The sequence below is a fragment of the Sinocyclocheilus grahami genome, unplaced genomic scaffold (assembly GCF_001515645.1).
Source record: "Sinocyclocheilus grahami isolate Dianchi unplaced genomic scaffold, SAMN03320097.WGS_v1.1 scaffold271.1, whole genome shotgun sequence".
In the NCBI taxonomy this organism is placed as follows: Eukaryota; Metazoa; Chordata; class Actinopteri; order Cypriniformes; family Cyprinidae; genus Sinocyclocheilus; species Sinocyclocheilus grahami.
This window is the reverse complement of record NW_015505450.1, coordinates 155,535-173,029: the sequence shown is the minus strand read 5'-3', so window position 1 is coordinate 173,029 and position 17,495 is coordinate 155,535. Positions and strand designations below refer to the sequence as shown.

At 43.7% G+C, this 17,495-nt stretch overlaps 1 protein-coding gene across 1 annotated transcript in view; it reads left to right on the top strand.

The window, feature by feature from the left end:
• reln (reelin) overlaps positions 1-17,495 on the top strand; it is a 95,699-nt gene that overhangs the window by 52,518 nt on the left and 25,686 nt on the right. Inside the window, 26 exon segments of the mRNA XM_016291464.1 lie at positions 460-575; positions 741-949; positions 1,403-1,531; positions 1,618-1,727; positions 1,896-1,962; positions 2,070-2,303; positions 2,690-2,851; positions 3,013-3,249; positions 6,012-6,204; positions 6,533-6,645; positions 6,964-7,101; positions 8,858-9,044; positions 9,694-10,037; positions 10,527-10,694; positions 10,804-10,877; positions 11,326-11,599; positions 12,445-12,585; positions 12,684-12,861; positions 14,093-14,177; positions 14,292-14,474; positions 14,819-14,987; positions 15,219-15,321; positions 15,411-15,637; positions 15,715-15,938; positions 16,675-16,825; positions 16,912-17,170. Of these exon segments, the coding sequence (XP_016146950.1) occupies positions 460-575; positions 741-949; positions 1,403-1,531; positions 1,618-1,727; positions 1,896-1,962; positions 2,070-2,303; positions 2,690-2,851; positions 3,013-3,249; positions 6,012-6,204; positions 6,533-6,645; positions 6,964-7,101; positions 8,858-9,044; positions 9,694-10,037; positions 10,527-10,694; positions 10,804-10,877; positions 11,326-11,599; positions 12,445-12,585; positions 12,684-12,861; positions 14,093-14,177; positions 14,292-14,474; positions 14,819-14,987; positions 15,219-15,321; positions 15,411-15,637; positions 15,715-15,938; positions 16,675-16,825; positions 16,912-17,170 (4,475 nt within the window).

Sequence of the window (17,495 nt, the reverse complement as noted above, 5' to 3'; positions counted from 1 at the left end):
TCTGATCTCTGTGTGTTCAGTGTCTGATTTCTGTGTGTTTAGTGTCTGATGTCTGTGTGTTCAGTGTCTGATCTCTGTGTGTTCAGTGTCTGATCTCTGTGTGTTCAGTGTCTGATGTCTGTGTTTTCAGTTTCTGATCTCTGTGTGTTCAGTGTCTTATCTCTGTGTTTAGTGTCTGATCTCTGTTTGTTCAGTGTCTGATCTCTGTGTGTTCAGTGTCTGATTCCTGTGTTCATTATCTGATCTCTGTGTTTTCAGTGTCTGATCCTTGTGTGTTCAGTATCTGATCTCTGTGTGTTCAGTGTCTGATCCTTGTGTGTTCAGTATCTGATCTCTGTGTGTTCAGTGTCTGATCCCTGTGTGTTCAGTGTCTGATCCTTGTGTGTTCAGTGTCTGATCTCTGTGTTTTAAGTGTCTGATTTTTCTGTGTTCAGTGTCTGATCTCTGTGTTCGATTCAGGGGGTGGAGACTGCGATCCTGGAGAATCCAACAAAAATAATGTGGTCCTGTTTGGTCGTTCCGAGGGCAGGAAAGATCATGTGCTTCTGGATGTACTTCCGTACTCAGCCTATAGGGTAGAAGCCTTATACAGTCTAGAATCAGATTTAGGTTGCATAATCATTTTCAACAATTGACATGTTCTTTTCAGAAACTATCATTCAACTATTTCCTCTTTTGTGATTTTCTGTGTCATGTTCCCATCTGTATACACATTGACATCTCTTGGCTTTCTCTTCCAGACTCCTTCAGTTGTCTCGGTTGGTTTGACCACAGAGCTTCAGACTCCAGCCACTCAGTTTTGTCTTGAACAGAAGTTTCATGGTGGAGCGAACCGTCACGTCTGGGCTGTGGACTTCCTGCAGCTGCTGCCGGTGCTGCCCGGAGCAAACACTCACCTGCTGCAGTTCTCAATCAACCTCGGGTGTGGAGCCTACCAGCCGGCCAACAGGTGATCAGATCAAGAAACAGTGATAACCCAAAAATCATCACTTACTCAGTCTCATGTCATTCAAACCTGTATGACTTCTTCTGTGGCTCATAAAATAAGATATTTTGAAGAACACTGGGGTCCAAACAACACTGGACAAAACAGCACTGAGATATTTTTCAAAGCATCATTTTTGAGTGTGAAATTACATTTGAGAAATTCAGTGAATAGAATAGAATAGAATAGAATAGAATAGAATAGAATAGACTTTTCAACAGCAGGAATGGTGGAAGTTGTAGTTTGTGCATCTTTGGTTTGTATGCAGCGGTGATAGTAATAATAGTTCAGAAACAATATTCAGTACAGATGCAGAAGAAGACAAGATTCAGTACATGTACTGTTTAAAATAAAATAAAGTGAAAATAAAGGTTGTTGTCTCCTCTTCTTCTGTTCCTGCATATGTGAATCTCACAGTGTCAAACTGGAGTTCTCAACCAATCACGGGCGCTCCTGGTCTCTCCTGCACACCGAGTGTCTTCCTGAACTGTGTGCTGGATCACATCTGCCTCACAGCAGCATCTACTCCTCAGAGAACTACAGCGGGTCAGTCACTGCGTCTGTCGGATGCTTTCATAAATCTGTGTTGTATGTTCTGTTAACAGTGTGGTTTATTCTCTGTGTTCCTGTAGTTGGACGAGGATCACGATTCCTCTGCCCAATGCTGCGCTCACAGACAGCACTCGCTTCCGCTGGAGACAGACCGCTGTGGGAAGCAGCATCATGTGGGCGATTGACAACGGTAAGACATACAGGTCATATTTACTGATAGATGTCGACACATTATAGTCAAACACACAGAGTGTGATCAGCAGATTAGACAGTGATTTTGACACTTAGACACCAGACTGAGCCAATAAATCATGATCAGTGACGATGATGATGATATGGTTGATGTTGTGTGTTCCAGTGTATATCGGGCCGTCCTGTTTGCGTTTCTGCTCCGGAAGAGGACACTGTTCACGCACGGGCTGCAAGTATGAACGCCTTTCAGTCAGAACTGTGGCGAAACACTCTTTACACTGTGAAAACAGCAACATCTTACTGGTTCAGGAAAATGTGTGTTTTCTTGGTATTTCTTCAGGTGTGACCATGGTTTCAGCGGTCCGGCATGTGAGCTGGCGTCTCAGACCTTCCCTGCGTTTCTGTCCGAGAGTTTCTCCAGCGTGAGGCTGTCGTCCTATCACAGCTTCTCCTCACTGCGGGGGGCAGAGGTCAGCTTCGCCTGTGGGGTTTTGGCCAGCGGAAAAGCCCTGGTCTTCAACAGGGACAGTAGAAGACACATTGTTACGACCCCCCTGGACAGTTCACAGGCCAGGTATACACACATGCACACACGTGTTGTTTTTATGTTTTATGGGACTCTCTATAGGCGTAATGGTTTTTCTACTGGACTAACTGTATTTTCTATCCCCTACCCCTCACACAAAACTACAGGCATTTTTACATTCTTAATAAAACATTGTTTAGTATGCCTTTAGAGCTACTTTAATTATGAGGACTCATAAATCACATAAATATGCACACATATACGTGCCACTGCTTGGGTATTAGAAGTGTAAGAGAGCATCAAAGATCGTGACTCTTTCATTTTTATCACTTTTATTTATCACTTCAGTCAGAAAGATACTATTGTTCATCTGGACTCCTCTGATAGCACTACTTCAAAACAAGCCCCAGGTCATGTTTCTTTCTCTCCTGCAGGTATCTTCAGTTCACGCTGAGGCTGGGCAGTCGCAGCACGTCGAGCTCCTGTCCCGCTCCAGACCAGCCGGGTGAAGGAGTGCTGCTGCATTACTCCTCAGATAACGGCATCACCTGGATGCTGCTGCAGCATTACGCTTATCAGGGCTTCCATGAGCCCAGGTACACTGCCCTGAACACACACACCACTGCTGGACTTTACTGCGGTCATGTGGTGTGGCATATCTGACTTCTGCAGTGTGTCAAGCACATAGGTTAATATATGTTGTGTGATCAGCTCATTTGCTAGTGCTGATGGTTAGACTGAATTGGACTCTTTCTAGGATCGTTTCTGTGGAGCTTCCTCCTGGGGCCCGTAGGTTTGGGGTCCAGTTCCGCTGGTGGCAGCCGTACCATTCGGGCCGCGGGCAGGACGTCTGGGCTCTGGATGAGATCAGCATGACCTCCGTCCTCTTCAACATCATCAGCCTGGACTTCAGTAACGTGTTAGACGTGACTCAGAGCCTGGGCTTCTATCTGGGGAACGTGCAGCCGTACTGCCAACACGACTGGACCCTCAGGTACCTGCCTCATGTTCACCACAGTACCATTCATTATTAGTTAAGACTTCAATCAGCAGCCATTGAAGCATCAATGTGAAATATAGGCATTACTGACATCTCAGTACAGAGACAGAAGAACTATATCATGATGTCTGTCCTTACAGTGGTTGGAAGTGACTGGTGATGAGTTTTTTTAGCTTAAACAGGGAGCTGCTGGAAAGTCACTTCATGATGCTTTATGTTTATGATGCTTAACGAACATCAGGTAACAGACCCTAACCAATTGATCAGATGAACATCACTGCATTTGTGACGGGCGCTCCTGGTCTCTCCTGCACACCGAGTGTCTTCCTGAACTGTGTGCTGGATCACATCTGCCTCACAGCAGCATCTACTCCTCAGAGAACTACAGCGGGTCAGTCACTGCGTCTGTCGGATGCTTTCATAAATCTGTGTTGTATGTTCTGTTAACAGTGTGGTTTATTCTCTGTGTTCCTGTAGTTGGACGAGGATCACGATTCCTCTGCCCAATGCTGCGCTCACAGACAGCACTCGCTTCCGCTGGAGACAGACCGCTGTGGGAAGCAGCATCATGTGGGCGATTGACAACGGTAAGACATACAGGTCATATTTACTGATAGATGTCGACACATTATAGTCAAACACACAGAGTGTGATCAGCAGATTAGACAGTGATTTTGACACTTAGACACCAGACTGAGCCAATAAATCATGATCAGTGACGATGATGATGATATGGTTGATGTTGTGTGTTCCAGTGTATATCGGGCCGTCCTGTTTGCGTTTCTGCTCCGGAAGAGGACACTGTTCACGCACGGGCTGCAAGTATGAACGCCTTTCAGTCAGAACTGTGGCGAAACACTCTTTACACTGTGAAAACAGCAACATCTTACTGGTTCAGGAAAATGTGTGTTTTCTTGGTATTTCTTCAGGTGTGACCATGGTTTCAGCGGTCCGGCATGTGAGCTGGCGTCTCAGACCTTCCCTGCGTTTCTGTCCGAGAGTTTCTCCAGCGTGAGGCTGTCGTCCTATCACAGCTTCTCCTCACTGCGGGGGGCAGAGGTCAGCTTCGCCTGTGGGGTTTTGGCCAGCGGAAAAGCCCTGGTCTTCAACAGGGACAGTAGAAGACACATTGTTACGACCCCCCTGGACAGTTCACAGGCCAGGTATACACACACGCACACACGTGTTGTTTTTATGTTTTATGGGACTCTCTATAGGCGTAATGGTTTTTCTACTGGACTAACTGTATTTTCTATCCCCTACCCCTCACACAAAACTACAGGCATTTTTACATTCTTAATAAAACATTGTTTAGTATGCCTTTAGAGCTACTTTAATTATGAGGACTCATAAATCACATAAATATGCACACATATACGTGCCACTGCTTGGGTATTAGAAGTGTAAGAGAGCATCAAAGATCGTGACTCTTTCATTTTTATCACTTTTATTTATCACTTCAGTCAGAAAGATACTATTGTTCATCTGGACTCCTCTGATAGCACTACTTCAAAACAAGCCCCAGGTCATGTTTCTTTCTCTCCTGCAGGTATCTTCAGTTCACGCTGAGGCTGGGCAGTCGCAGCACGTCGAGCTCCTGTCCCGCTCCAGGGTGAAGGAGTGAAGGAGTGCTGCTGCATTACTCCTCAGATAATGGCATCACCTGGATGCTGCTGCAGCATTACGCTTATCCATGAGCCCATGAGCCCAGGTACACTGCCCTGAACACACACACCACTGCTGGACTTTACTGCGGTCATGTGGTGTGGCATATCTGACTTCTGCAGTGTGTCAAGCACATAGGTTAATATATGTTGTGTGATCAGCTCATTTGCTAGTGCTGATGGTTAGACTGAATTGGACTCTTTCTAGGATCGTTTCTGTGGAGCTTCCTCCTGGGGCCCGTAGGTTTGGGGTCCAGTTCCGCTGGTGGCAGCCGTACCATTCGGGCCGCGGGCAGGACGTCTGGGCTCTGGATGAGATCAGCATGACCTCCGTCCTCTTCAACATCATCAGCCTGGACTTCAGTAACGTGTTAGATGTGACTCAGAGCCTGGGCTTCTATCTGGGGAACGTGCAGCCGTACTGCCAACACGACTGGACCCTCAGGTACCTGCCTCATGTTCACCACAGTACCATTCATTATTAGTTAAGACTTCAATCAGCAGCCATTGAAGCATCAATGTGAAATATAGGCATTACTGACATCTCAGTACAGAGACAGAAGAACTATATCATGATGTCTGTCCTTACAGTGGTTGGAAGTGACTGGTGATGAGTTTTTTTAGCTTAAACAGGGAGCTGCTGGAAAGTCACTTCATGATGCTTTATGTTTATGATGCTTAACGAACATCAGGTAACAGACCCTAACCAATTGATCAGATGAACATCACTGCATTTGTGCTTCACTCCTTTCATGATTTTTCTGGGATTTAAGGATTTGGAGAACATCTAATCCATACTATAAAAGCTATTCTAATGGAACTGAATGATCTATTAATGTACAATAAAAACGTTTCTAGTTAATATTCATGAGCTCAGGTGTCTGTCTCACTCGACACCAGCTCTCCAAGTACATAAAAGCACAAAAAGAGCTCTGTTTTTGCCAGACCAGCAAAGAGACTGGTTTTGTATTAAATGCAAAAGCAAGCAGAATATTTCTGCAATTAATAATGCATTGAAATCCAAACAGCATTTCCCTTCGGGCTCCGTCTGAAATGAAAGTGTAAACCACAATGATGTAAATATTTCCTCAGTTTTTCAGGCGATCACGACTCAGCCCCCAGTATCCGCTATGTGGAAACACAATCCATGCAGATCGGCGCGTCCTACATGATCCAGTTCTCGCTGGTCATGGGCTGCGGACGCGACCCTTCTCCTCACATCGACACTCAGGTCCGGCTGGAGTTCTCCACCAATCACGGCTTGACTTGGCATCTCGTCAAAGAGGTGAGAAAACCAAAAATATTCACTAATGCATCTTGTTTTCACCAAGAGAAAAGTACCTAAATGCACCATAGTGTTACCATGTTTTTGGAGTATGATATAAATACCATGATAATGATTGAGTACCACAGTATACATTCAAGTAATGACAGTATCACCATCTGATACTGCCTCTGGGTCGTCACTCAGAAACCTCCGCACTTCTTGTAAGGATTGTAGAAGCAATCTAAAGCACTGCATGTAGTCTGATTACAGATGATTCCTTGTGCTGTGATTCCTCTGGTCTCCACTGTGAGGTTAACTGCTGTTTCTGGTGGTTTGTGGGTAACAGGCCTGTCTCCCCGGCATGCCGAGCTGCTCTGAGTTCACTGCGTCCAGCGTCTACCATCCGTCTGAGTTCACAGACTGGAGACGCATCACGCTTCCACTGCCGTACAAAACCTGGTGAGACACAACCGCTGCAGCTGCACACGACATGCCGAGCTGTGCTCGGATTCACTGACTGCAGAGCACGGCATCCTCCTGTGAATATGCATACATGTGACTCATATTAAATGACAAACAATACATGGCAGTTGTTTCAAGAGGATAAACACCAAAGGCATTTTCTCACGACCTGTTTTGCTCATATTTGCAGCAGTATTTCTGATTGTAGGGTGGAAATGGTCATATTTTACCAGTGTTCATGCATCTTCATCAACTGTTATGCATTTGCAGTGTTTTCTCGTCTCACTCTGGTTTCATGCTGTTTTCTGGCTGTAGGTCGAGTGCGACACGCTTCCGATGGATCCAGAATCACTATCAGGAGCAGGACGAGTGGGCTCTGGATGACGTTTACATTGGGCAGCAGTGTCCTCAGATGTGCCGTGGACACGGGTGGTGCGACCACGGTCACTGCAGGTCAGTCACTGTCACTTACAGCGGATAGCATTTCAGGTATTTTTGTTTAAGTTTCCATTTGAAATATTAAAAAATCTTAGAAACAATAATTTACTGGAGAAGCAGAACTGTTCAAGAAATTAAGACTTATTTTCCCAGATGTAATGTGCCGTAAGACAATTAAAATACACACATATTAATAAAATGTAATCTATGAAAACAAATCTTAATATCTTATGCAGTGCTGAGTAAATATTTTCTTGTTTGAGGAATTGTCTCCCTGACAATTTTCAAGCGACAGCTGAAAACTCATCTCTTTCGAAGCTACTTGACTTCATCATAATAATTTTTTTAAGTTTTATTTATTCCTTCTCTTTCTAGCTTGTACTTATTTGAACAATGTCTAAGAACTTGGTATTACAACCACTTCTTGTGTCTGTTTGCCTCTTTAAGAAGAATCGCTTTATGTATCCCCCAATTGTAAGTCGCTTTGGATAAAAGCGTCTGCTAAATGACTAAATGTAAATGTAAATTTTTTTCTGGACAACAATTGAAAACAGACATTTTTGCGGTGTGTTTAAGGATGTTTTGTGAGGTTTCATCATAATTTAAAGCTCTTCGTCCACCACAGCGGCATGAACATCATTTACTCTCACGCTCAGACCTGCGGGATTCACTTATTCTTTGTTTCATCATTTGTGAACTAACACTGTGTTTTCCAGTCTGCTGTAAAGCAGTCCCTGACCCTGGGTTAACAGAGTGTCCAGCTCACAGATCACATCTGCAGCGCACAGCCATGAATCTGACTTACTGCTCTTATTACTGCACATAAATGACATGAGCTGATACGCATTATATGGCCTTTCATTTCAAACGATAAGTGAAAATCATGGCTGTGTGACACAAAAGAACTGTGAGGAATCCTTACAGCCTGACAGTAAAGATTATTGACAATTATTTTTTCACTGTTGTAAATGCAATAAGGGACTAAATGACCAGAGGACTTTTTTTATTTTTTGCTTATCATATAACTTTTTAGTAGATTAGTAGAAAGTAGATTTAGTAGATAGATTTTAAATTAATTTTGTCATCAAATTATTTATATTTTAATAAAATTTTTATTTTACATATTCATTAAAACTTTATTTAGTATTCATCATAATTTAGAACCCTTTAGAGAATCCCTACAGTGATGAGAGGAACATGAATATTTGTGAATATGTAGTGCTTTAGTCGAGTGCTGCCATCGCAATAATATTTTCAGTGCTATTGGTTGATAAATATTGATGATGGAGCACAAATAGTTAGATATACTAGATAAAATTACCATGGTGCTAGTAACAATGCAGCATTTATGTGAGGTTTTAGCTAATTAATATGGACTCATGCTGTGTTTTATGTGATGCATTACATTTTTATATTCTATAGTTAAATTGATTCTTACAGGGATCGTTCACCAAAAATGAATCATTTTGCCATGATTTTCTTGTGTTCATAGTGTTTCAAACCTGTACTTTCTTTGGAATTTGAATAAAAATGTGACTGTTTTGGTTACTTTGACTGTCGTCTAGTGATCTGAAGCCCGTCCCGCGGTGGAGGATCAGTGTGTGCTGAATGCGGTTTGAGACGCTGGCTGTGAGCCCTTCATGGGCGGCTCAGGGTCAGATGTATGTGACGGCTCATGGCGAGCGGGGATGATTTGTTGGGTCACTGCGTCTAGCGGCGGCTCGTGAATCAGCCGCTGGAGCTGAAAGGTCATGTGTTTGCTCTGTTGCAGGTGTGATGAAGGCTTCACCGGCTCAGACTGCCAGACGCTCAACACTCTGGCCTCCAGTGTGCTCTCAGACTTCGAGTCGCAGGAGACCCTGGTGTCAGCGTGGCAGGAGGCGACCGGAGGCGAGGTCGTGCCGCCCGACCAGGGCTGTGGGGTGGTTTCCTCCGGGTCCTCTCTGTACTTCAGCAGGGTATGATAACAGCCCTGTTACAGAACGAGTATTCAGCTGAACTCTTTCTGCTTGCTTCTGCTTGTTTGGCTTCTCCAGTTTCCCTTTCGTAAAGGAAGTCTGTATTCTTATTTTTGCTAAACTTTATTTAGTTTTCTGATAAGGCATACACTTCAGCAAATGTGAGGTACAGTACAAACAACAGTACAGTACATTTAAATATACAGAAATAAGATGTCATAAAAGATGTCAAAGATAAATATCCCTGAAAATATGAATCCCTAGAATATGAATGAATAAATGTCACAAAAATGATACAGTGCATAAGACTAGTATAAAGTGATCATATTCCCTGATCTAATACAGACTTCCATATTTTCCAAAATAAACGTAACTCGTCAAAAGCCAGTATTCTTTTAAGCTTATATTGATGTGAAACCATCAAAAGAAGAAAAAAACATCATAAAAGATTCCTTCATGTTTAGCTTTGATCCCGCAATGTCATTTTCATTTTTTTAATTCACAGGCCTAGTACTTGACCTGCTGCGAGAGATGAAATCTAGTGTGAATCTGGAGTATAAACACATTTCGTCACTACACCAGATGACAGTGTTGTCTGTGATCGCTGGTATTATGTGACAGAGGCTGTGTAACTCTCGTTGGTCATCAGGCTGGGCTGCGGCAGCTGGTCAGCTGGGATCTGGACACGGAGTGGGCGGAGTTTGTGCAGTTCTACCTGCGGATGGGCGGAGACGGGGCGGAGTGTAACCAGGCCGACAGCAGAGAGGAGGGGCTTCTGCTGCAGTACAGCAATGATGGTGGAATCAGCTGGGGTCTGATCGCAGAGATGTACTTCACTGACTTCACCAAACCACGGTCAGAACAGCGCAGAACGACTCAGTCAATAATGCTCTGTTTGTTTAAGATTTTTACTTTAAAAATGAGGAATTCCAGGATCAAAACTGCATGTAATACATCCAAACAATTCTTTCTCTCTTTATTTTTTTGCCTGGAGTCATTTGAAAGATAATGAGCAGGCATTACGCAACGCCCAACCCCAGCTCTTTAATGCAGCACAGCTGGCAAAAGAAAAGGCCTATTTAAACTAAGGATCTGTTCATGCAGAACAAGTTCTGGTGTTTATAACAAGTGTGCGACGCAGCAGAATGGAAGTTGACATGAACTCAGGGATCTTGAGATGCATTTTTAAAAGCTGAGCATCTTTTCAAAGAGCAGTGCAGTGGAACGTAATAACACATTCTGTGTGACCCGGCCATAACAATGATTAAAACACTGCAATCTCACCATCTGATAAATTTCTGTGAGTGTCTCGCATTAACTCGTGATTATCTGTGCATTAGTTAAACATGAACTAATGCACGTTTGTGCAGCCGTATTGTAAAGTTTTACCTTTTTTCTCAAGGTAACGATTATTATAATGATTGTAGCCTCAGTTTTGGTGAGCTCATGCGTGTGATCTCTATATTCCCGTGTAATTTTCAGCAAGACGCGCTTCCGCTGGTTCCAGGAGAGCAGTGTCTATCGGGACGCCCCTGCGTTTGCGCTGGATGGCGTCTACATCTCTGAGCCCTGTCCCAATCACTGCGGCGGTCACGGAGACTGCATCTCAGGCGTCTGCTTCTGCGATATGGGATACACAGGTATGTTCATGTTCTTTCAGATGCGTTCTTGCTGAGCTGAATGAGTGGATGAGCTGATGTTCAGAAGCTCAGCAGGGATAGCTTTTCTTATCTAGTCTTGGAATCAGGAGTGTGTATAGTACTTTTTGGTTGATATGGAAGCTGTATCAACAGATGTCGATCATCCTGAACTTCAACTCCGAGGTCATGGACAGTGAGTTAATCGCCAACACACCCATAACCTCGTGTTCATCACAGACATTTATATGTGCATTTTCATCTGGAAAATTAGCCGTTTACTCATCTGCAATACAGTATGTTGCTGTGAATCAGCTCCTTTTAACATGTTTATCAGATGCGTCCACAATAATATGTATTTAAATACTTAATTTAAATGACATAAATTGACAGTGTGTACAAGGGGCTGGCACAATACTCATAATACTCATAAGTTGCTCAGGCTTTGTTAAGGGGCAGTTTGTATTTGCATAATTCCATCTGTAAAGCATTTCAGTAAACGTGACTTTACACTGTGATTACAGAGCGTTCCAAAACCTTTCAGAGAGATTCACACCTTCAGAATCGAATGAATCACACTTGTATTACAGAATCTGATCTGATTGCAGCTGGGTTTGAGTTGACTGAATGCTCTCTCTCTCTAGAGAGGCCACGTTACGCTGAGAGCTGGGACTTCGAGGTGTCTGGCTCTTCGTTCCTGCAGTTTGATCTGAGCATGGGCTGCAGTAAGGCTGCGTCTCCAGCCCACGGCGTCCATCTGGAGTTCTCCACAGACTGCGGGAGACACTGGACACTCATCACGCCCGAGTGTGTGCCTCCGGCCATCGGCTGCTCCGGATACACGCAGCGGTCCGTGTTCAGCGTTCCACAGTTCCTGCAGTGGAGGAGAGTCACCGTCTACCTGCCCAGCGCTGCCATGTAGGACCCGCTCCGACTCTTCACACGGCACAAAGACTCAGTGCTAGTGGCATCTCAGATGCACACATTTCAGTCCCACACTTATACCACTAAATGCTTGTTCAGCCCCTGCAAAAAAAGTACTGTGGCAGCAACAGTTATGAACAGTAATGCTATTCAATAAAAATACTGTGGTACTTTGGTATGTACCATGATATTTTACATGTAAGGAATTTGCTTATATGCCATGGTACGTGTCCAACCTTAATCATGTGTGTGCCTACTAACATCACAGGCACAAAATGGGTTAAAACATGCTTTTTTGGGGTGTTAAGTGATGGTGCAAACAGCAGTAAATTGACTAGCGCTAACCTTAGTAAATCCCCTTGCGTGATTGATTTGAACTCTTTCCTCCCGTAAATGCTGCGTCGGAAAGGGAAACTCCTACAAATGAATATGCAATAAGTTCAGCTGCAAAAATTGCTTTGTCCACAGCTTTTTATCCCTGTTTCCTCAACAATGTTCTATGGTTTTTAATGGGGTTTTTCAGTTAATGAGTAAAATAAGGTCTGTGGTAAGCATAACTTGATGAGACTTTATTGTAAACATAAACTGTAAGCACTCACACTCCAAACATATTAGAAACATAAAAATTGGCATAACTGCTTCAAAATTTGTGTTTTCAGTATAAGTGTGTAAACATAAGTATCACCAAAGTTATGTTTACCACAGACCTTGTTTTGCTTGGAAACTCTCGAAGGAATCTCCTGAGTTGTGACGTTTTGGCTGCAGCACTCTGTTTAATGTAAGTGTTTGAATGTTCAGTCTGGATTTTCAACACTGCACTCTTGTTCCTAAACGTATAGTTCACCCAGAACACGGTTCCGCTGGATCCAGCCTCTCTTGGCTCCTGGAGCTGATGGCTGGGCGCTGGATAATGTGCTGCTGACGCCCGGCTGCCCGTGGATGTGCTCGGGTCATGGACTGTGTGACAACGGACACTGTGTGTGAGTGTGGACTCCAGCTGCTTTAGCTCCTGATAGCTTCATATTCCTCACATGCTCCTCAGCGATCCTGCAGTCACGCTGGGTTTTCTCTCGCTCAGCTGTGATAAGGGCTTCGGCGGGCCGCACTGTGTGCCTCTAGTTGCTTTGCCATCCGTTCTGAAGGAAGATTTCAATGAGAACCTGAGGGCTGATGTCTGGCCGGAGGTGTACGGCGCAGAGAGGGGCACGCTGAGCGGAGAGCCTCTGAAATCAGGAACGGCCCTCATCTTTAAAGGAGTGAGTATTGCAGTCAAACAGCTGTGATCTTCCAGTGAAAAGATAATCGAATCCTCCATCGTCGTAGCAGTAAAGGAACACTTGTTTTCAGCATTTATTCAATTGGTAACACGTTATTTTGAGTCCACTTTAGATGTTCTACTAACTGTAAGTAACTGTGCCGCTCCACGTCAGTGAGCAGTCGTTAGAGTATCAGTGACCGTCTGCTTAATATCTGCTCACACTTGATTTTGATGGACATTCTACTCACTATAAGTCACTTTGCACGTACATTTCAGCTTATTCTACTAACCCTAACCCTAAACTATCAAAGTTACTTCTAGTTCGTAGAATATCTAAAGTGGGCTATCGAAATAAATAAAGTGTTACCATTTCATGTAATTATATGTTGGTTTTGCAAGTCCCTCTAACACTTGCAATCTCTATTCTAATTCTATTTTATCTACTTGTTTTCTTTTTATTTATTATAAAAATGACCCTCTAACACTAGTGTTCTCTATTCTTTTTCTATTCGATCTACTTGTTTTATTGTTATTTATTATAAAATAAATAGATAGATAGAAAACCTTGCTACGTGTACTGCGTTAGGCTAACCAAGACTTGTTGCAGCACTTATATTTGTGTCCCTGCCGCACAAAAGCGGTGTTGAGTCGCTGGGGGATATCTGTAGCAATAGCCAACAATACATTGTATGGGTCACAATTATACATTTCTCTTTTATGCCAAAAATCATTAGGATATTAAGTAGAGATCATGTTCCATGAAGATATTTTGTAAATTTCCTACCATAAATATATCAAAACTTAATGTTTGATTAGTAATATGCATTGCTAAGAACTTAATTTGGACAACTTTAAAGATGATTTTCTCAATATTTAGATTTTTTTGCACCCTCAGATTCCAGATTTTCAAATAGCTGTATCTCGGTCAAATATTGCCCTATCCTAACAAACCATACATCAATGGAAAGCTTATTTATTCAGCTTTCAGAGGTTGTATACATCTCAAGACTCTTAAGACTGGTTTTGTGGTCCAGGGTCACATATTATTGCTCTTTTGTTGGTTTTGTTTGCTTCTTTTGTTCTCATTTGCAAGTCGCTTTGGATAAAAGCATCTGCTAAATGACTAAATTTAAATGTTATAGAAATGCATATTAAAACTTCCATAGAACTTTTCTACTATGGAGTTTGATCAGTAAATGAGACTGCCTTTGTGCCATGTGTTCCTGCAGGAGGGGCTGCGCATGCTGGTCTCAGCAGATCTAGACTGCACAAACACCATGTACATCCAGTTCTCATTCAAGTTCATAACAAAGGGTGAGTCTGGCGTGAAGCGTGCTGCATCTCCAGCTTTCCTGCTTGTCTTCTGTGAGCTGATGGGAACGAACGCACTGGTTGTAAACACATTATTTCTGTGTGTTTTACTCGCAGGTGTACCTGAGCGCTCTCACTCCGTGCTGCTGCAGTATTCAGTGAATGGAGGGATCAGCTGGCTGCTTATAGATGAGTTTTATTTCCCCACTTCCACAGACACGCTGTTTGTTCACATGTCTTTGCCTCCCAGCGCACAGACCAACTCTACACGCTTCAGACTGTGGCAGCCGTACAACAGTGGTAAGAAAACACAGTCATTCAAACATACCCACATACACCTCACTCAACCACAAATACATCACCAGTATAACGAGATGAGTTTGTGTTGTTCCATTATTGGAAATAGTACTGTTTACAAGGTCGGCAAGTGTGTGATCCCCAGTGTTTTAAAAGTCACGTTGTGTATTTCAGCCTTAAGATGACAAACAAATGTGCATTTGGTTCCAAAGCCCTAATGTCATCTAAATACCTCAAACAGTGCCAGCAAGTGACATGACGCTCTTGTTACTCAAGTGACATGAGTATATACTCTGTCTTTTTGTCATTGCTATAATTGTTACACTTGTCATTCTTCAAACCCTCAGGGAAGAAGGAAGAGGTGTGGGTGATTGATGACCTGATCATAGACGGCAACACCATCAATAGCTTGCCGGTTATATTAGACAGCTTTGAGGGAGGACCTCAGGAGGGGAACTGGCTGTTTTATCCTGGAGGAAACACTGGATTCTACTGCCCCTATCAGAGGGCAGGACTGTGAGTATCTGCATAGTGTTCACCTCACATCAGCACGCCATGTACACCGATGTAACACTCTCAAGGAGATAAACCATAGTCAGCTCATGCCTCTGGATTTAAGCAGAATCAGCCCAGCTCCTGTCACCCAAACTCAACAGGATTCTGCATGTTCAGCCACAGAGCCTCTTGATGTTGGTCTCAGTGCTGAGAGAGAGCGATGGCATCATGTTAGTCTCACTGTGTTTGCAGCGAAGAGGACTCAGCTGTGGTGTTCATGTCCAGTGAGCTGGGTGAGCACTCCATCACCACACGAGATATTGATGTCAACGAGAACACCGTCATCCAGTTCGAGGTAGGGCTTTGCGTGATAGATGTTGGCATCTTTGTAACTGTAAGTTGTGGTAAGGAAGGTCGTTAGCTACTGTATGATTCCTGTTCTAGATTAATGTGGGCTGCACAACTGAAAGCTCTTCCTTGAACCCTGTGCGTCTGGAGTTTTCTCGAGATTTCGGAGCCACGTGGCATCTGCTGGTTCCTCTGTGTGCCGGAGGGCCCCGACTCAGCTCTCTCTGCTCGACTGAGCTCCACCCGGCCAGTGTCTACTATCCCGGCACCACGCAGAGCTGGAGGAGAGAAATGATCCAGTTCGGCAAGCTGCGGTTGTGCGGGTCAGCGAGTGACGCTTGTGTGTTTTTACGGTTCACTGCTGTGTGTTGGGTGTGTGACGGTGTTTCTGTGCTCTCAGCTCAGTGCGGTTCCGCTGGTATCAGGGGTTTTATTCAGGCGGCGCGGCTCCGCCCACATGGGCCCTGGACAGCGTGTACATCGGCCCTCAGTGCCAGAACATGTGTAAAGGCCACGGCGTGTGTGTGCGCGGCACTCACTGCAGCTGCGATCCGGGTTACTCTGGTCCCGACTGCTCCGTTCCAGACGTGCCAAACCTGGATTTCCTGAAGGAGGATTTCGACGGTACAGAAGCAAACAGATGTTTACAGTATGCTGTTATTTGACAGTGGTTAGCTGAGTAACAACTCTAGATATCATGATATGTTTGCATTTGAAACACATTTGTAAGAATAGAGTCATGATATTTCAAACACATATTATGGCATTTGGACACTCAAGTCACACTGAAAATATCTGATAGCCACTGTATGATGTATTAAATATCTCTTCAGGAAGTCAAACTACCAGTGAGCTGCTTATACTGGGACAGCAGAACTCATTTCTTAACATCAAAAAATACATGCTGCTTCCAGCCTAAAGTTGACTTCTATGTTAACAATGATTTGGGGATTAATATAAAGTTATTTAATGGGAAATTATGTGAGTGGTGCTCATGTAGTGTGGTATGGCTAAGAAAACTGAAAATGAATAACAGCTATCTTTTCCAAGATTTTTGCCTCTATGTCGAGGTATTTATGCTTGTTGTCTGTTACTTTTATCACAAAGAAGTTGCACTGAATTTCGTTGTACAGCTGTGCAATGACAATAAAGGCATTCTGATTCTGCTCCTCATAACCGTACATTAAACATGAAGTATCTTCACAGTGATTGTGTCATGGTGTGCAGCAGATTCACATTCACTGTGGACAGACAAATAGCTTGCAGTGTATATTTCTCGAAAGAGAAGCTTGACTAGAGCAGATTCATTGGGATTTGTCTGTGTATAAAAATTGTCTATTTTATTGATTGTGTCCCATAGGTGGGGTTTTGGAGTCTGAACATTTCAAGTTGATGAGTGGAGGAAAGCCTTCCAGAAAGTGTGGCATCACCACCAGCGGGAACCACCTGTTCTTCAGTGAGGACGGTTTGCGAATGCTGGAGACATTAGATCTGGACCTGTCTAATGCTAGGTATTCCACAAACACACCAGATGGTTCACTGTGAAAGATGCCCTTCACGCCATCAGTAATGTTGGAGATGTGTGTGTCCTGCTCAGGTTTATCCAGTTCTTCCTGAGGCTGGGCTGCGGTAAAGCGGCTCCTGACCCGCGCTCCCAGCCGGTGCTCCTGCAGTTCTCCGTGGATGGAGGTCTGAACTGGGCTCTCCTGCAGGAGTTCCTCTACAGCAACAGCAGTAACCAGGCTCACCTGGTGGCCCTGGAGATCCCTCTCCGAGCGCGAACCTCAGCTACACGCCTGCGCTGGTGGCAGCCGTCTGAGAACGGACACTTCCACAGCCCCTGGGTTATTGATAAAGTAAAGAGCTGCTACACCAAGACACGCGTGACATTACTGCAATACACTCATTAACACTGTATTAAATATTAGGTCATGTACGTGTGTTTAAAATGGCCTTTGGAGTGCCTTGCAAAGGCAATTCAAAACCATTAAGCAATTTTCTCATTTTACTCCATGATTAAAGCTACATTGATGTTTGTGTTTCAGTGATATTTTAACTCCTCTGAAGCTCGGAATTAATTATTTGATTATACATTATTTTGATAGTTTACTTTAGACATTCTACTAACTAGAAGTGACTTTGCAACTACATGTCAACTAACTCTCATTAGAGTATTAGTAG